Source organism: Neopelma chrysocephalum, unplaced genomic scaffold (assembly GCF_003984885.1).
Source record: "Neopelma chrysocephalum unplaced genomic scaffold, ASM398488v2 Primary Assembly neopelma1_69, whole genome shotgun sequence".
Classification (NCBI taxonomy): domain Eukaryota; kingdom Metazoa; phylum Chordata; class Aves; order Passeriformes; family Pipridae; genus Neopelma; species Neopelma chrysocephalum.
Window position 1 is genome coordinate 4653196 of NW_020897729.1, and position 17372 is coordinate 4670567.

General features: G+C 39.0%; 1 protein-coding gene across 2 annotated transcripts in view; it reads right to left on the reverse strand.

The window, feature by feature from the left end:
• Positions 1-17372, reverse strand: part of FXR1 (FMR1 autosomal homolog 1) — a 34239-nt gene that overhangs the window by 12251 nt on the left and 4616 nt on the right. For both annotated transcript variants that reach the window (XM_027685893.1, XM_027685892.1), the window contains exons 2-8: positions 12361-12413; positions 8123-8216; positions 7007-7078; positions 4698-4846; positions 4142-4235; positions 3176-3292; positions 2906-3076 (exon numbers count right to left, since the gene is read on the reverse strand). In XM_027685893.1, the coding sequence (XP_027541694.1) occupies positions 2906-3076; positions 3176-3292; positions 4142-4235; positions 4698-4846; positions 7007-7078; positions 8123-8216; positions 12361-12413 (750 nt within the window). The remainder of the gene's footprint in view (positions 1-2905; positions 3077-3175; positions 3293-4141; positions 4236-4697; positions 4847-7006; positions 7079-8122; positions 8217-12360; positions 12414-17372) is intronic.

The following is a 17372-nucleotide window of genomic DNA, read 5'->3' on the forward strand; positions in this document are numbered from 1 at the left end:
GAAATGAATTTTAAAAAATGGAGTTTATTTGTAAATATAGCATGTTAAAAACAAAACCTTTTAGCAACAGCTTCAAGTCTTCCAAACAAACTTATTCTCAAAAAGAGAGGAACAGAGACAAGACTATTCTAGTTTTGAACCAAATGATAAAGCAATAATTGAATAAAATGCCCAGAGACAAAATTCAGCAGAAAAGCAAAGCATCAGTAATTAATAAAACATATTTTTCCATGTTGAAATAACATTTTAAGAGGTTGTAAGATAATAAAATGGATGCCTCATCCCTGGGAGTGTTCAAGGTCAGGCTGGACAGGGCTTTGAGCAAACACTGTGATATCACAACCAGAGCTCTCTCTTTCCAGAATGCTGGTTTCTGACCAGTTCATCTACAATGTTTTCCAAGGTAGGACAGCAGCTCTGGTTACTGGGGAGAACTCCTGTAAAGGTTCTCTCACAGCTTTATTATTAAATGACAGAAATCACCTGAGTTAACTGAAGCCACACAAATGCTGAAGAAACTAGGCTTCAATCTAGCAACAGCAGAAGTGTAGAATTAAAGAAAGAATATCAGCATCTAGTCAGCCAAGACAGCTTCTGAGAACAATTTCCATTTTACACTAACATCTGACAATTTTTAGGCAACACAAAAAATAAGAGTACCGCCAGCTCTGGCATCTTTCAATCAAATCAGGGAAATCCTAGAATAAAAAAATGTATAAACCTCTACTTCTGGCAGAGGTCAAAATGATAGCAAAAGAAATATGGGCAAATTGGATTTCAAGATAATGAAAGCAGCGATCAAGCACTGGCAAGAGATGAACAGGAAGCCACTGTGGAGAGCAGAGGTTATGCTGCATCCTCAAGGCAACTGCTCAAATAATACAAACTTAAATTAGCGAGTTTTCACCTTCAATGAACTCTAGAAATAGGACACAATTAACCAGAGTTCCTGCCTCAGGTATGTTTATCAATTCTTTTTCAAATAAAGGTGAAGTAACATGAAGTGAATGCATTTACAGGAAAATATATAACTGCCAGAGCTGGAGCTCTCCAATGCACCCACATGCCTCTATCTACACTCTGCCATGAGCACTCAGGATTTGTGAGTACAACCTGTCTGACTCATCCACACCCCAAAACGAGAGCACATAAAGCTGGTTCAAACAATGCATTCTCAGTTCCCTGTAGTGGAACACAGATTAAAGACCTCAAAGGACTCCAGTTGCCAGCAACTACCTTTGCTAACTCTGAATTACAGTCTACACATCCACCCATGCTCTGGTTACTTCACCCAGCAGCCCATACAATGAAGACACATCCACGTTACTGTACAGTCTGTACGGGCATCACAAGATGTTCAGACAACCAGGAAAGGGTCTTGCAACCAAAATGATCTTGACAAGACAGGGATAAAAGAACAAACAGCATCCCATACAGTTTAACTTACTTCTATCCATAGAAATCTCCAATATTCTTTAAAATTTATCTTCCTGTTTCTTCCCTCAAAGAGTTTGGCACTGAGCAACACTGAAGTTTTATTTGTATGCAAAACCTCAGACCCCAACTGCTGTGTCAATGACACTGGTTCACTACTGCCCCACATCTCAGCCTAAAATTGTCTGCCTGTGCACTCAGCCCTTGGGGCCTGGCTGCTTGCCCACTTCAGCTGAAAAGAAGGCAAAAAGAATAGGCAAGTACACCCAGATGCTGAAGCCCTTATCATCAGAATATTTAAGCTGCCTGGCATTTTTAGAAGCAGTTATCACTTCCAGCAAGGACAAGCCTGGATGTCTCTAAAGGCATTTTTATTTAGGGGGCATCTGGTATTTATAATCATTGCTGTGCACCTCTGTAAGAGGCTGGTGACAGTTGTAACCTTTCCACAAGTTCCCGCATCACATCATTCACATGAAAGAGATCAAAACTGGAATACACTAGACATTCCACTGCCTTTAAACTTGTCCAATTCTTCTTCAGGAACTGAGACACAATTTACTGGTAGTAGTAGATCAGAGAAGGATTTAAGGTATCCAAAAAACAGGACACAGAACTTCAGAGATACTGAAGAGTTCAACCTCCTCTCCACAGGATCAACTTCATCTGACTGTTGGATCACAACCAACTTCTACTCCTGACATAGATGGAGCAGAATTCAAGACTTCAGATGCCTGAAACAGTAGACAACCACAGATTTCTAAAAGTGTTAACATCAGAGACTCAGTGAGTGGCACCTGCAGAGTTGGTAATATGAGATAAAAACCCTCAAAATATGTTCTGACAGGGCCCTGGTGACAGTGGCATCTTTTACACTACCCTTCTGCTTCCTGAATGGGTCAGAGTTTTGGTCCAAAGACCAGCTGCATTTCAAGACTATTGTGAGATTTAGAAGAGTCACACAAACGGAATTAACTTGGAGCAAACCATTGTTTTGCCAATGCCAGCCCTAAATTGCCAAAATAAAAGGGTTCGAAGCAGCAGATACAGGCAGCAGATACACCTGGCTACCTCAGAGGAGCAGACAGCACACAGCAAAACACACATGAACTAGAAGGGGAGGAGGGGAAGAACCAACAAGGTTCTGAAGGAGAAAAAAAAACAAAACAAAAAATCCATGATCAAGTAAAATTGTAGCAAATGATGCTTCTCTTAGGTTGACCCAAGATACACAGTGTAGTTACAGACTCTGTACATCAGCACACAGAGCGATTAGGAGAGAACACATCCGATGCAACAAAGGCTTGCTTTTCAAATACAGGTGGTGGAGGTTGTCATAGTGTGAACATGCACATAGACACTCAGGACTATTCAGGTGTTTTCAGTTCTTAATTCTGAGTACAGCTCTCACCACTCTAAAAGCAGATATAAAGTGAAATGCTCCAAAGATTCATATAAAGTTCCCCCTTACCTCTCCATAGATTCTGAAAGTACCGGTATCCTCCTCAAGTTCAATGGTAGTAACTCCTGGAACCTTTCTGGCTTGTTGGATGTTACTGCCATGTGTTCCTATAGCAAGTCCCATTAAATCTTCTCTGACTACAAACTCCTCGTGAAATGCTGCAGCAAGCTGCTTTGTGCACTGAAGGGAAAACAAAGGAAGACTCATCCACATGCACTCAGTGTAACGTGCCACTGTGAGCTCAGTTTCGAGCGACAAGAATCCTGAGCCATGAGTTACCTCCAAGTGTTTTGTAGCTTCTTCATTTCTCGACATGAGCATAAGTTTGGTGCGAATGCTGCGCAAATGCATGTCACTCAGAATGTTCACTCTCTTCACTGTTGCTTCACTGGCAGACTACAAAACAGAAGGAACATGAAGTTTAGCTTTTTTTAAGCAAATCCACATTTAAAGGATAAATCAGGAACCTACTGAAACTAAGTCATGAGCATGATCTCAATTTCCACACCTTACATGAACATGGTTCTGTCTCAAAACAAAGCACAAGAAATTCAACACCAACAACAATTATCTCTTCTCACTCACAGCATGTTTCACATTAAAGATTTTGCTGCTGAATAAACACAGTAACTCTTTCTCATTGATGTTGCCCAGACAAACAAATTAAATATCTTTCTATCATATACATGCTTGCCACTCACTGTCTGAATGACAACGGTAAGGAAATAATCAAGGACATCACAATACTGCAGAGTGAGGTTCAAGTGGATAATGGAATCATGAAGAGAAACTAATTCTGGGGTAAGAGAAAACCATCACAGAAGAATCTAAGTGAACAACAACTTAATGGCTACACTAAACTGGTGCAGTTCCCCACATGGAAACCCAGCTGTGGGTCAAACTGCACAGTGTAATACAGCACAGGGGGAAAGCTACTGCTCCAGAGTGGAATGAGCTGGAGTTACCTCCAAGCCACCTGCTAAAATCAGTGAACTGGCACTCAGCTGAGAATGACAAAAGTCATAAAAACAATGACACTGAAAGCTGCTCCTAAATTTTGGTTGTATACAGAGCAGGCCTACAACCAAAGATTAAATTTAAATACACCTACTTATATTAAATCTCTCACAATTTATATAGCTTGACAAGTTAAACCATTCTCCATACACACACAGCTGGCTGTACACTTCCCATAAATAATATGCTGAGAATTCATGCAAAATTTACATAGAAATAATTACTTACCAATATTATTAGTTGAGCAGTTTCAGCATGATAAAAAATTCGACATGCTCCCACAGCTTTCTTGAAATCTTTATGTGCATTTTCATTAGCACACCTAAGGAGACAAGACGAGCGTTATTTCAACAAGCTGCATCAAAACTGAACATGTAAAAACATGATAAGACCCAAGAATGTTTCAGTAGTTTATGGCAAAGACTGTTGAGAAACAGGGAAGTTCCCATTCTCCTTAACATGGTTCCAGAGCTTGTTTCTCTGTGGATTCTCTGCCATCATGGTTATCTGGCAAGTCTCAGTAACAGCCCCACTGTGAAGTGCATCACCTGTACAGGCACAAAACAAGACCCAAAGCTCCTATCTCAGAACTTGCCCTTTGTCCCCACCCCAAAAGCTCAGCAGGGATCCCACTCAGCAGTTTCTAAACCAGCTACTGCAGCCACAGCCACCCTTAAGGTTCCTCACGGACCTGCAAACTGGCCTCTAAAATACAAGCCAAGTGGGTATTTTCTCTGCCTCCTCTAAGTAAATGTCTTATTAAAAAGTGTGCAGAGCTACTCACGCATCTCTGAGGTCTTCTGGAACATCCACTGTGCACTTGAAAAAGGTGTTCTTTTTGACAGTCTTATTCTGATTCACAGGCCGGAGTCGTTCATACGTGACAATTTCATTGTAAGTGGCATCACAAGCAGCGTATTCAATGACATAGAACTAGGGAAGAAATTTTTTTTAAAAATGGTAACTTCAGTAAGGACCAACAAAGACATAATAACATTAACAGCATCTCCAAGGAAGTACCAAATATGAATATACAGACAAGAACATAAATCTAAGTTGATACAGTTTCCATACTAATGAGCCTGGCCATATTTCAGCACCTCTCTGATTCCTCAGTGAAGTCAGAGCACTGTTATCAGCAAACCTTCAGTCCCCCACAGCAGCATATTGGATTCATTTTCCCATACCCATCCCTCTTTCACATACCATCATTAGTTCAGATGAAGTTCCAAAATTCAAAATGTTTACTGGAACTGTAATTCTAAGTAATACCTAACAGAGAATCTTCCTTCACAGAAATATCTACTCTGCAACACTTTAAAACAAACAAGCAAGGCAAATCTACTGATTCAATGGGCAAATTACCTGTGAATCATGTAAGATCAAAAGGCAAACAAAAATTAAATCTCTTTTTGACACATACTATGCCAAATTTAGGAAGGTAAGAGAACTAAGAAGATTTAACAGTTACCACTAATCTACTCCTACGCTTCCACCCAACACATGCAAGTATAAAGAAGCTTGTGCACAGTATCCCTGAAGCCTAACTCTGTGCCAGGGATGCAGCCTTCTCCTCCCCTCCCTTCCACCTGTATGAAACTTAGGAGTGCAGCAGTACATTCTCCTCTTCCTCCCTCAAAACTGTTTTTGTATCTGTTTTAGTCAACACACACAATTTACTCAAGTATCCAGAAAAAGTCAATCACAACGATTGTGACACTTTTCAACATGCTATTTTCCAGTTTCAAGTTTTTTTTAGCTTAAGAATCATCCTAATCACATAAGGCTGCTGTGAAACACATAAAAAACCAAGTAATGATAATGAAAATAAACACTAAACAGACAACTAAATTTAAGAGATCTACCGCTATACACTCTAAAAACTTAAATCAGACAATTCTGAATATCAGAACAATCACAAAGCAAACTGTCATTAGACACATAGGTTGCTTCTAAATTTCACATTTATACTTAGAGGAAGAAATCTGAATGTGGAACCATGGCAAAGACTGTACAAAGAAGCTGAGCAGTGAGGTTCTTTTGGGGGACAATTCCATAAAATAACTAATTTGACAATCCTATATAAAGACACTAGCCATCTGAGGGTTTAAGAATTGGATAAAAATGAAATTAAAATCAAAATTAAAAAGATTTCTTTTATGACTTTTTCTGAAAATAAGCTGCACAGCAAGGTAACTGATAGCATAATTTCACATTTCTGTGACATATAAGAAAGGCATATGAGCCCCAAAAGATAAACTATCATTTGAATCACTTTGCCTCCTTTTATCTTGTTTTCTTAACATGCTGCTTATCCACAAGCATCAAGACACAGAATCTTCCTTTGATATCTATGTACCACCATTTGTCCTTATAGAGCTCAACAGAAGTTGTTATTTGTTAACAGTTTTTAAACAATATTAGAAATTGGGCAATTATTTTTTCTGAGCATTGTTTCCAGGAACTTGATACAGTAGAAGTATCGAAACACAGGACCCTTCCTATTACAAAGTTAAATTCTCTTGTCATATCACAAGATACAGCTTTAATAAGACCATGTCAAACACTGACACAGCTCTATACGCTGCAGTGTCTGGATCTGCAAGTTACGAGGCAGCTGCAACTAACCATTTATTTATGGTAAAATAAACTCGACATATGTAAAAGCAAAACAACCAGGGTCCTTCCAGTACACTCAGTAAAAACGCACACACAGAAAACAACCCACAGCAACACACAGCAATAGCTACAGCATGCTTAACTTATGGAGTATAAACAGATTTTAACCACAGGTGTTTGACTTAATTTTTAGCACCAAGTTCAATTCACAAAGCAGGTTTGTTTTAAGTCTTGTCCTTGCACATGCACACAATCCTCTAAGCAATTAAACTACTCTGCTGTAAGGACACAACCCTCTGCAGCGCAATGCAAGATGGGTCATTTCAAAGTGCTCTCAACTTATAGTTCTCTTTTGTCATGTTTTTGTATTTGTAGTACTTTATTCAGAGGGGTTTTTTTCATGACAAATAACCTTCTATTTACTGTATTTAATGTGACGCCATGAAATCAATAGGTTTTAAAACAATCATTTACCTCTCCTTTCATCATTCGAACTTTTGCCAGCCACCAGCCACAAGGTTCTTGGTCATTTGCCCTGGAATAAACCTGAAAATGAAAGTTTTAAGAAACACTGAAAGTGCATACAAACATAATTCACTCACCTGCATGTATAATGCAGTAAGAATTTTTCTGATTTTCATTAAAATGGAATACTATTCTACATAGAAGTAATTTTTGTGTAAATTATCCAATCACATGCTTCTTGCACTCCAAGGACTGTGAACAGATTTCCTTTGCATATATTACTGACAATTCAATAAAAATTTCTAAAGGGAGATAAAATCTTGGCTAAACACTTCTTCATGGGCAGTTCCTCAGTAAATTCAAACATTGTATTCCCATTGGAAGTTCACATACAGAATAAGTCCACAATTCAGATTTCTGTTTTGTCCTTGGCTTACTTGATATATCAAGGACTACTGAAATGAAGAAAGTCATCACATGACTACATATTCCATATTAAACAAATGCTACCAAGTTAATGCAAGATCAAATATAGAATACATGGCTCCTGAAACTCACTTTCCTGATCTTCTGCAAGTTTTATTTATTCCTTATACACTTCTGACAGGTCAAAGTCATTTGCAAGTAGACTAAACAAATTTTACAACAGCAAAGAGATACTGCAATGAGCTGGAAAGAGAATACGCACCTTTTGATTTCTTGGTTTAATACATCACTTCTAATTAACACTGTTTCTCTGCAGGAACAGTGTAATTCACACAATTCCCCATCAGATTATACCAGATACTTCAACTGGGTTAAAACTCTTGTTATTAGAGGAGCTTTATTATATCTTCGTATCAAAACATTTACAACACTTCCATTCGAGGTCAAAAATGAAAACTGTCTAGTTTTTGTTCCAGAATTAAATCTTCTCAGCTCTTTTAAGTTTTAGACTTTGAAAAGCTTCCATTGGTAGTTTTGTGGAAAAACTGAAATGTCACAGCTTCACTAAAATTCTAATAAATCACTTCTAGAGACGTGCTCCATTTCACACCTTCACCTCGGTCAGGCTCTTACAATCACCACATTGCCTTGAATGGACAACCAGTTACAGCTCAGGACAGGTCCTGAGGATACACTCACCTCCACCTCATCTCCTTCACCAATTTCTTTCTTGATGTCAGGGGGTGGTGGTAATCTGACTTCATTAAAGGGCACCTGGCGCTCTGGTTGCCAACTGAAAGTTGAAGAGGCATTAAATATTATTTTTCTACTGTTTTCTTCATTTTAATTTTAGAACTCTGAGTTTTAACTCGTTTTTTCCATACAAGCAATTCTGATTTCTTGTTGCTAGAAAGCACACCTTATAAGCAAAGGAACAAAACAATCATGTCAAGACAAAAGTATATCTGGGAAGATATTTAATGAAAAGATTTTTAAATTAACTGAAAAATTTAACTTTACTGGGCTCACTAATGGCTTTCACAAAATCCCAAGGAAAGATTATCAGATGATGTACTTAACATTTCAACTGTTCAAGTCATAGAGCCTTTATACAGATGTAAGCTCTGCTTTGCAGTCCACCAAGCAACCATGGGGTTCATCCATTTCTCCATCACATATTTAACATTTCAACTTCTTACCACCAAAGTTTTAAGTATTCCAGGAAAATCTCACTCTGATCTTTAACAAAACTTCATATTTCTACCTGTAAACTTGCTGACACTCCCCAATGTCTGGCAAACGGATTCAAATCAAAACATATCTTTATATCTGCTTATCAATATCCATTATTTCTAGGTATATAAAATTAAATTTTCCCTTCTTGTACAGAAAGGATATTTATTTTACTATGGTTGGCTCTACAAAGCATTTTACTTGTAGAAGTGTGTATTTTCAGTGCATTTTATGAAGATTACTGGAGCAATTCATATCCTGTTTTCTCCTGAAATTCCTTTTCCTCCTACTCTGTAAATCTATAGAATACCATCAGCTGTTCCTCACTCTTTGAGGCAGAAACCTAACTGAAGACTCTACACAGGCTGAAATAGAACCAGGAGCAAAAAGAACACCCCAAAGAAGTTATTAACTTAGAATATCTGAAACTTTGATGATATCTGTCAAAGCATTGCGATGTCCATCATTTCTGCCCATCTTCAAGTTTGTATCAGATACCAAGAGAATACATAAACCAACCTGTAACAGGAAGGACCACTGCAAGTCATTAGCTTTGCTTACTTCTAATACACCCAGACAGAGCAGCCCAAGTTAATGGAACAAATCTGAGCATAAGGAGCAAAGGACAGCTCTGCAATTTTCTAGATGAAAAGATGGATACATTTACATGTTTGCTCTGAAAAGACAACCTCAAGCACCTCACTTCATGAAGATGGGATGTATCATATAGTTTTGCTCCAGAAACTATTATGAACTTTTTCTCTTAGCTATAGTTTGAAAAACAACAAAACCCCATGAAGATTATTACTGAGGTCCTGGAACACATCCAGAGAAGGGCAAGGAAGCTAGGGAAGGGTCTGGAGCACAAGTCTGATGAGGAGCAGCTAAGGGAGCTGGGGGTGCTCAGCCTGGAGACAAGGAGGCTCAGAGAGACCTTATCACTCTCTACAACCACCTGAAAGGAGGATGGAGCCAGGTGGAGACTGATCTCTTCTCCCAGATAACAAATCATGAGATGAGAGGAAAGGGTCTCAAATTGTGCCAGGGAGGTTTAGATTGGGTATTGGGAAAAATTTCTTCATTAAAAAGGGTGGTCAGGCATTGGAAGAGGTTGCCCAGGGAGGTGGTGGAATCACCATCCCCAAAAGTGTTAAAAGGGCACGTGAAGGTGGCACTTGGGGATAAGTTCAGTGCTGAACACCATGGTGCTGGATCAATGGCTGGAACTGATCTCAGAGGTCCTTTCCAACCTCGAGGATTCTATGACATGGATAGTTTTTGTGGGGGATGGAAAGTATTTTGGTAATAAAATGTTATTTAAATTGCATTCTATTTCAGAGAAATGGTGAAGGGGGCTTACCAAAAAAACCACTTGCAATTAAATTGCCCTTGTTGCAAAAGTAATGATTGCTAATCTCATGCTTTGGGTTTTTCCTTCCCCTCCCTGCCAGCAGAGGAAGTCCACAGTGGAAAAGTGCACAGAAGGCTCAGTTCTCAGAATATGAGCCAAAATTTTGGTGGTAAAACTTTCTGAGTCCAAAATTGGAGCATCTTACTGGTGAAATGCAAAAGAAGATGTTTTAAGAAATTACTTGTGAATGGCTACAAATTACCTACTAAGACAACCTGACAGAACCGACACCTAAGTTCCAAGGCACGAATTAAAAAAAAAAGGAGGTCCTTGCTTCTCATAACAGAGAAGCCTTTCTTCCAAGAAGGAAGGTTTTGGCTGCTTCAAACTCCAATGAGCCTCTATGAAACTGCACCTCAAGATCCAATTTTCTATCTTATACAGTAATAAAAGTTTCCAGTTCCTGAAACTTCTGCATTCATTCTTTAAACTTCTGCACTCGTTCTTTGCCTTCTTACTCTCCAAAAATGTCTCTTAATTAAGTATTGCTATGGCCACAAAATCATCGTTAGCAGTCTGTGCTAGTACACCTAACTTTGGGAACCTTACAATAACTGTAGACAAAGGTTGGCTAACAACGGCAGAAAATGCAAGTGACTGTTTAGACTGCCTATTGCAGAATAGATGTGTTTATTTAGGTAGTGATGATCACTATCACAACAGTGAGAGGACAGGACACTCTTCCCAACTTCACTTCTACTAAAGCTCTCATGAACTCAGTAAAAAGCATAAGAACTGACCAGGTTTACATCACAGAGTAAAGTGACTAGAACTGTGCACACTTCCTCATCAGACCTACTTTTGGGCAACAGAACACCCTACACATGTTGTAGCCCATCCTTTTTGGAACATGGCTGCTGTTGCCAGGCCTTCTGTAAAACACATGGATAACATGGATACTAAATACTAGAAATGTGTTTGCTAACAATTACACCCCTGCTGTGAACCACTGGCACTTCCTTTAGTTTATCTGGTTTCTGACATGAAAGTAAATACTTTGAAAGCAAAGAAAAGTAATTGCTTTCCTTTAAAAAGTAATATGGATGTTGAATATGAAATTGAAGATTTGTCACATCTCCTCAGACCACCGATAGGACAAAGGACCCAATTTCTCTTCATTTGCTGGGTTTTGCAGTGGAGTATGAAAACCTAGGAGACGGTAACAGCTTCCATAACCACCTCAGTGCTAGTACAAATTACAGTTGCCAAGTCATCTTTCAACTCTTTTCATAAAAGGACTAGAAAACAGGTTAAAAGGAAACAAAGATTGGACTTCACAGAGTAAACCCCAGGATTACTTTTTTCCCCCCTAGGATTTCTTTTTACACACATGTACATATGTACACACATATATAGACATACACACCCTGGAATTATGTAACCAGGATTATAAAGACATACTTGCACACTCCCTAGCATTACCTTTATTATCCAGCAATCTTTCTTGAAAGGCTCAAAGACTAATCTACAGGTTAGAGTTGGCAGAGTTTAGTAACAATTTTCACATCAAAAGCTGACACATTTTATAGGATCTCCACCTAGTAACTGCAAGGGAAACAGGAAAGAGGATGTAGCTCACAGAATGTTTTGAATTAGCACTGGAATCTCCCAGGTAATCCATGGTGCTATCAGGCTGAACACTGAACAACAGGTACCCATTTGTACTTTACTGTCCCATGGATTATCCTTGGCTTGCCCCTACAAGTCCCTAGCAGCACTGCTGTGTTTATATGTTAAATGAAGAGGGCCTCGTGGATAATTCTTCTTCAAGATTTGCTTCCAGATTTGCACGCTTTTCTACTCAAAAGCACTAGGTCTTTTGACTGGATATATACATGTATTTATTTTCCTAATAGTTAAAAAAGAATCACCATAAGGACATTTCTGTTTTTCTCTGGTTGAGAACTCTGATCATTATTCCTCAGATTAGACATACACAGAATTGCTTATTTAAATACTTTAGCATTTTCCATCTGCTTTCATGTAAGAGCATCAAACCTGTGCCACTAGTTCTTATTTTAATTAAATCTGGCTGTCACAGCTTTGGGCATCACTAAAGATACCAGAGAATGGACAGGACTGAGTAACTGATGAGCCGAATTCTGATACAGAGATTCAAGAAGTCAGTTCACGGAAGCTGAACAGAACAATGAGCCTGTCCTTCTAGAACTACACCTTTCTAATGAAATCTGCTTCCTCTTAATGGAAAAACAATCAAACAAAAAACCAACAGCAAAAGTACAAAACTAACAATCTAGTTTTCAAATTATTATTTTAAAAATAAAATACTTACTTGTTTTCAAATACAACTGTGAGGGAGTCCTCATGAACATCTTTGATAAATCCCTAAAACAAAAACATGTTCGTTAGAAGAATGCACGTGAAATCAGCGTAAGGCAGCAATTTCAATACAGCCTGAAAGTGAGCCAAGACCATCACTAACACTAAGGTTCCAATTTAGGATTCAAGACACAGTCCCACTGTTCCACAAGGCTGTTGATATCCTTAGCAGGCTGTTCCAAGACGTACAGAGCACAGGGATTGCTTCCAATGACTGCTCAAATTTGACCAGCATATTTACAACTGAACTCACCATAAGAAGTTCTGTGTTATCCACAGGTGTGCACAAGTGTTTTTACAGGAACACAACGAGACAAATCCACGAAAGGGGAGTCAGTCAAAAAGCTGTGCACAGCACTATTTGCTTCATAGGTGTTCTTCTCAACACAAAACTGAATCCCAAACAACTGTCCCTCAGAACACTATCGCAGCACGTTTGGATCAAATTTGGCAATTGAGGCTCCCACAGAGCTGGTTATGGTATCATCTTTCAGGTACTAAATTGGGGACTGTATGAGGCCAAATGCCTGTAGGACCTCTCAGGAAAACAAAGAGAATACAGTCTTTCAGATTTTTGTGCTTATATTTAGGGGGCACTGGTTATGTCAAAAATGTAAAATTAAGTTCCTAATTTCTTGATTAAGGCATGCTGAAAAAAATAATAACTAAAAAAAATGATAAAAGAACACTACACCTACTTTTGCTACAGCCTGGTATTTGCCCAAGCAGAGGTGGTCAAGCAGGACCCTGCAGTTTTAAAGGAGTAAGAGAGCTGCACAGCTATGTTAAGAGAAGTTCCAGGAAATCTGCTGAATGGATTATATCCACTTAAGAAACTGCCAGCTGAGGAGGACGAAGAACATATCAGCTGTGCAAGGAGCAACCAGCCCACAGAGGTATTATGTGTCAGCTCAGGGAAAGATAAATTTTGACACAGGAGATCCCTCCATGTAATGACGGACAGTAAAGGAGCCCACACTGACAGCTGGGCTGCAAAGGGCCTACAAAAACAAATCTCCTTTTACCTGAGCTCTGCTCGGGCAATGCTGTGAAGGCATTTGCTCAAAACCTGCTTTTCTGCTCCCTGAGCTTCCCTCAAACCCATCTGTCAGCAACACAAAAGACTGGTTCTAGCAGAGAGCACACTGGTAACCCTGAACAAAGCAGGTCACTAGAAATCATCCTGCTCAACCACCCAGAGTGCTCCTAATAAAATAAACCCTCTCAAAGGCCATCCTGCCACTGCAAGGGAAGGAAGGCAAATCTCTTTCTTGGAAAGGTAAGTAACTGAAACAGTGGATAATAAAATACAGCCATAATCAGGGACTTTCAGTTTCAAGGAGTCTCCGGACAGGTGAACTGGATGGGAATACAGAGCTCTGTCTGTTTAAGGATGCAAAGAGCACACAAAATTTTACTGCCCAAAATACGTGTAAGCCAGCAACAGAGTAAAAGCAGAACTTCTACCAAATTTATGCTACCAAATGTCCCCTTTAAACAAGCCTCCACATGGGGACAAATTAACACGGCATAAAGTGCAGGAAATAACAGTTATTCTACTACAATTCATCCAAACTCTATTCAGGGGCAAAACACCCAAGTCACAGCACTGCAAACCAATGTCAGGCTGTTTAGCATTCCGCTACATGACAACTTATCAACAGAAAGCAGTATTTACAGAGAGAGATTAGCAGCCATTTATCTGCATTCCAAGAGACTGTGATTCAAAGTTAGTCTTTGCCTCTTTATGCTGCTTTAATTCATAGCTGAACCTGATCTCTTATTTATGTTACTTTGTGTTCTCACAGTACTCAATATGTATTTAGTTTCTAAGGTGAGTCTATAGTAGCTAAAAATTTATTCTGCAGATCTGAATTCAGTTCTTTCCTTTGTTAAAAAACACAACTTCAAAATCAATTAGGTACCATAAAACATCTGAAAAACGTTCAGAACTTAATACTCTGTAGAGTTTAGGAAGTCCTGAATCCACTATCTACAGATTTCATTAATAACACAAAAGAAGTGCAAAAAACTCATCACACTATTTCAGACAATGAACCCATTGCCAGGTGAAGTGTGGCTTTCCTGTGTAAGGCACAAACAGGTTCAGTATTCACAGTCACCTCACAAGCTCAGCCCCACTGAAGAACGCCGGAGCTGAAGTGGAACAGTAGTGCAGAGATATGGCTCTCAGCAGACCAGCAGCTGACACTGCACAAACGTCAGCTGCATAAACAGGAGCACTGGGCACTTTTTAATAAAATCTAAAGTACAAATTCCAACAAAGAGTCTGTGCATTTTACAACCCCATGTGGGTTTCAGGAAGCCCTTTACAGAGGGAAGTCTTTCCGTTCAAAGCGTGCGCGCTGCTCTCCCCTCCCACAGGAGAATATAATGCAGACTCATGGCAGACACGTGGGCAGGAACTGCCTTGGAATTACCTGAACAGCTTTTTCAGCTGGCATTCCCAAACTCTTTCACTCCTTAGTATTTACATATGAGAAATACTCAAAATCAAGTATAGCATTTATGAAGTATGCACTTCAGGTCACAAATGCAGATGTGTAAAGTATTAAATAAAATTACATAATCATTAAATAATAATATTGTTGTGACGCCTGAAAAAAATCTGATCAGATGAACACAGAACTAACAGTGAAGTAGTAACATAAATGTCAAAATCCCAAGTACAATTCCTCCTACTATTATCAATTTCGTTACAGCTGTGGGGATGAGATCACATTTACAGCAACTGAAGCAGAGCAGCCTCTGAGCTATTACAGACTGTATGGTTCATTTGTAACTAGAAATAATGAAAATTCAACACAGGTTTTAAATACAGCTTTCTAAGAAATTATTCCATTATGGCCAAGAAGGATGCCAAAAGGATCATCAGAACATTTGCTTAAAGTAAAAATTCCTGCATATTCTTTCCTACCTACAATCCTGACTATACACATTATCAGCTGTCACTTACAACTTCAAGATAAAAAAGAGAAACAGATTTCATGCATGTTGGGATGAGATTCAGTGTAGTTTTAAAAGAAGCGTTCCAAGAGCCTAAGATTATTTAATTTTAAAAAAAGGTTTTACAAAAAAACCCATGACATTAAGATTTTCACAATAACAACCAGATGTTTTTACATCAAAAGTTAAGAGTAAATCCCATAAATTCACAAGGATTTCTTCAGAAAGGGTGTGATGCACATAAAACAGAGAAGTAAATATCCTGCTTTTCAACTAGGGAGTTCTGAAGAAGTTCTTTATCAGTGAGGTAGCCTATATAAATAGATTTGCACTACTCATGTCTGATATTGTATCAAAAACATTCTCTACTAAATTAAGTAATGATGCATCACCTTAAACTCTGCTCAAATGAACAAGGTGCTCTATTACTGAAATTTAATTTAGCAGTGTTGCCTAAGATAGATAATGCCAGCATCTAAGTTTGAAGAGTCCTATGTTCCTAACATATCACTCCATGTATCTTCATTCCAAATAGAGGAATGAGGAAGAGCTAACAACAGGCCACCGAACGTACAATCAATAAACACAGTGGCATCAAAACACATAGTGAGGAATTGTACTATTAGCAAGCAAGCTTACACATAACCTTTGTGTGTGTTTTACACCACCTACAAAACTGTGGAGGGCAAGAAAGGAAGAAAAATTGGCATGACTTCATCTTGCCAAACCCCTGATTTGGCCCATGCAGATATTAGTGTCAGTCATTCCGTGCACTGGGAGCAGGATCTCTGGCAGTCCATGTATGCCCTGCTCACTCAGGAGGCAGGAGACTGTACTGTACTCCAGCTATTAATGTCCTGCTGGCTCCACAGGCACTTGGGTTCAGACCTGTCTCTGCCACTCACTTGGCAGGAGCTGGACTCCCAACACCAGCACCTGGAAAGGACGGGATCAGAGACCCGGCAAATCTAACACAGGGCCAGGCGGGTGAATGGGGCACAGAAATGAGAATGAATCATTTGCCACCAAAATCACTACAGCTGAGACTTCATTTCATAACAGACACACTCTTTCCCTTTTACCTGCGTTTTGCTCATGGATTTAGGATTAGGATCTGCTGATAACATAAACGGATCAAGACTTACTGAAGTGCCCTTACAGTGAACTGTATGTCTCTGTGTCTGTATATATATATATATACACATACACACACATATATATACACACACACACTACTTGTTTCTAAATCCAGTTCCAGACAAAGTCACAAAATGTGTAAAATAGGCAGATGCAATCCAAGTTCCCTCTGCATCCTGCTTTCCTAAGTTTATCTGACCCCAGGTAGGCTGGTAGAATCTAAAAATGAGGTGCTGTTAGTTTAGCTGCAAACTTTCTTTCCAGGGACAACCACTGTGCTGGCTTTGAGTCCCACATACCTGCACACTAAAAACCGTATTAATATCACTTTACCCACTGCTGACTCAATTCCAAACAGCAAACACTTGGGCATCTGGTACCATGGACTGTTTCTGAACCAGTGACATAAAGGTCAAGCAGCCTATATCCAGTTACCAAGCCTTTCCCTCCTTTTCAGATGCAAGAACCCTTCGTATTTCTAACACTGATACACAACTGTTTCATGTAACGAATACATGAAATAATTATTACTGAGGGATGTATCTCATGCTGAGCCCCCAAGGAAAAAAAAAAGAAAATAAATCAAAGCAAATGCAAGAAACTTGTAAATAATCAAATCACTTGACAGGAAAGAATGAACTTGGTGAAGTATTATTTTCATTAGGAGTGATTAGCTGCACCTGCTTATACAAGGAATTGATAAAAGCAAGCAGCTGTAGTTTGCTGCAAAACAAACATTACAAACAGGCATTAGGTAAGAAAAATACTATCATATCCATTTTAGTTTCATTTATGACATTACTACTTATTTCCATTCATAATCACAATTATTACAACATGTAAATTCAAGGATCCTTCTGA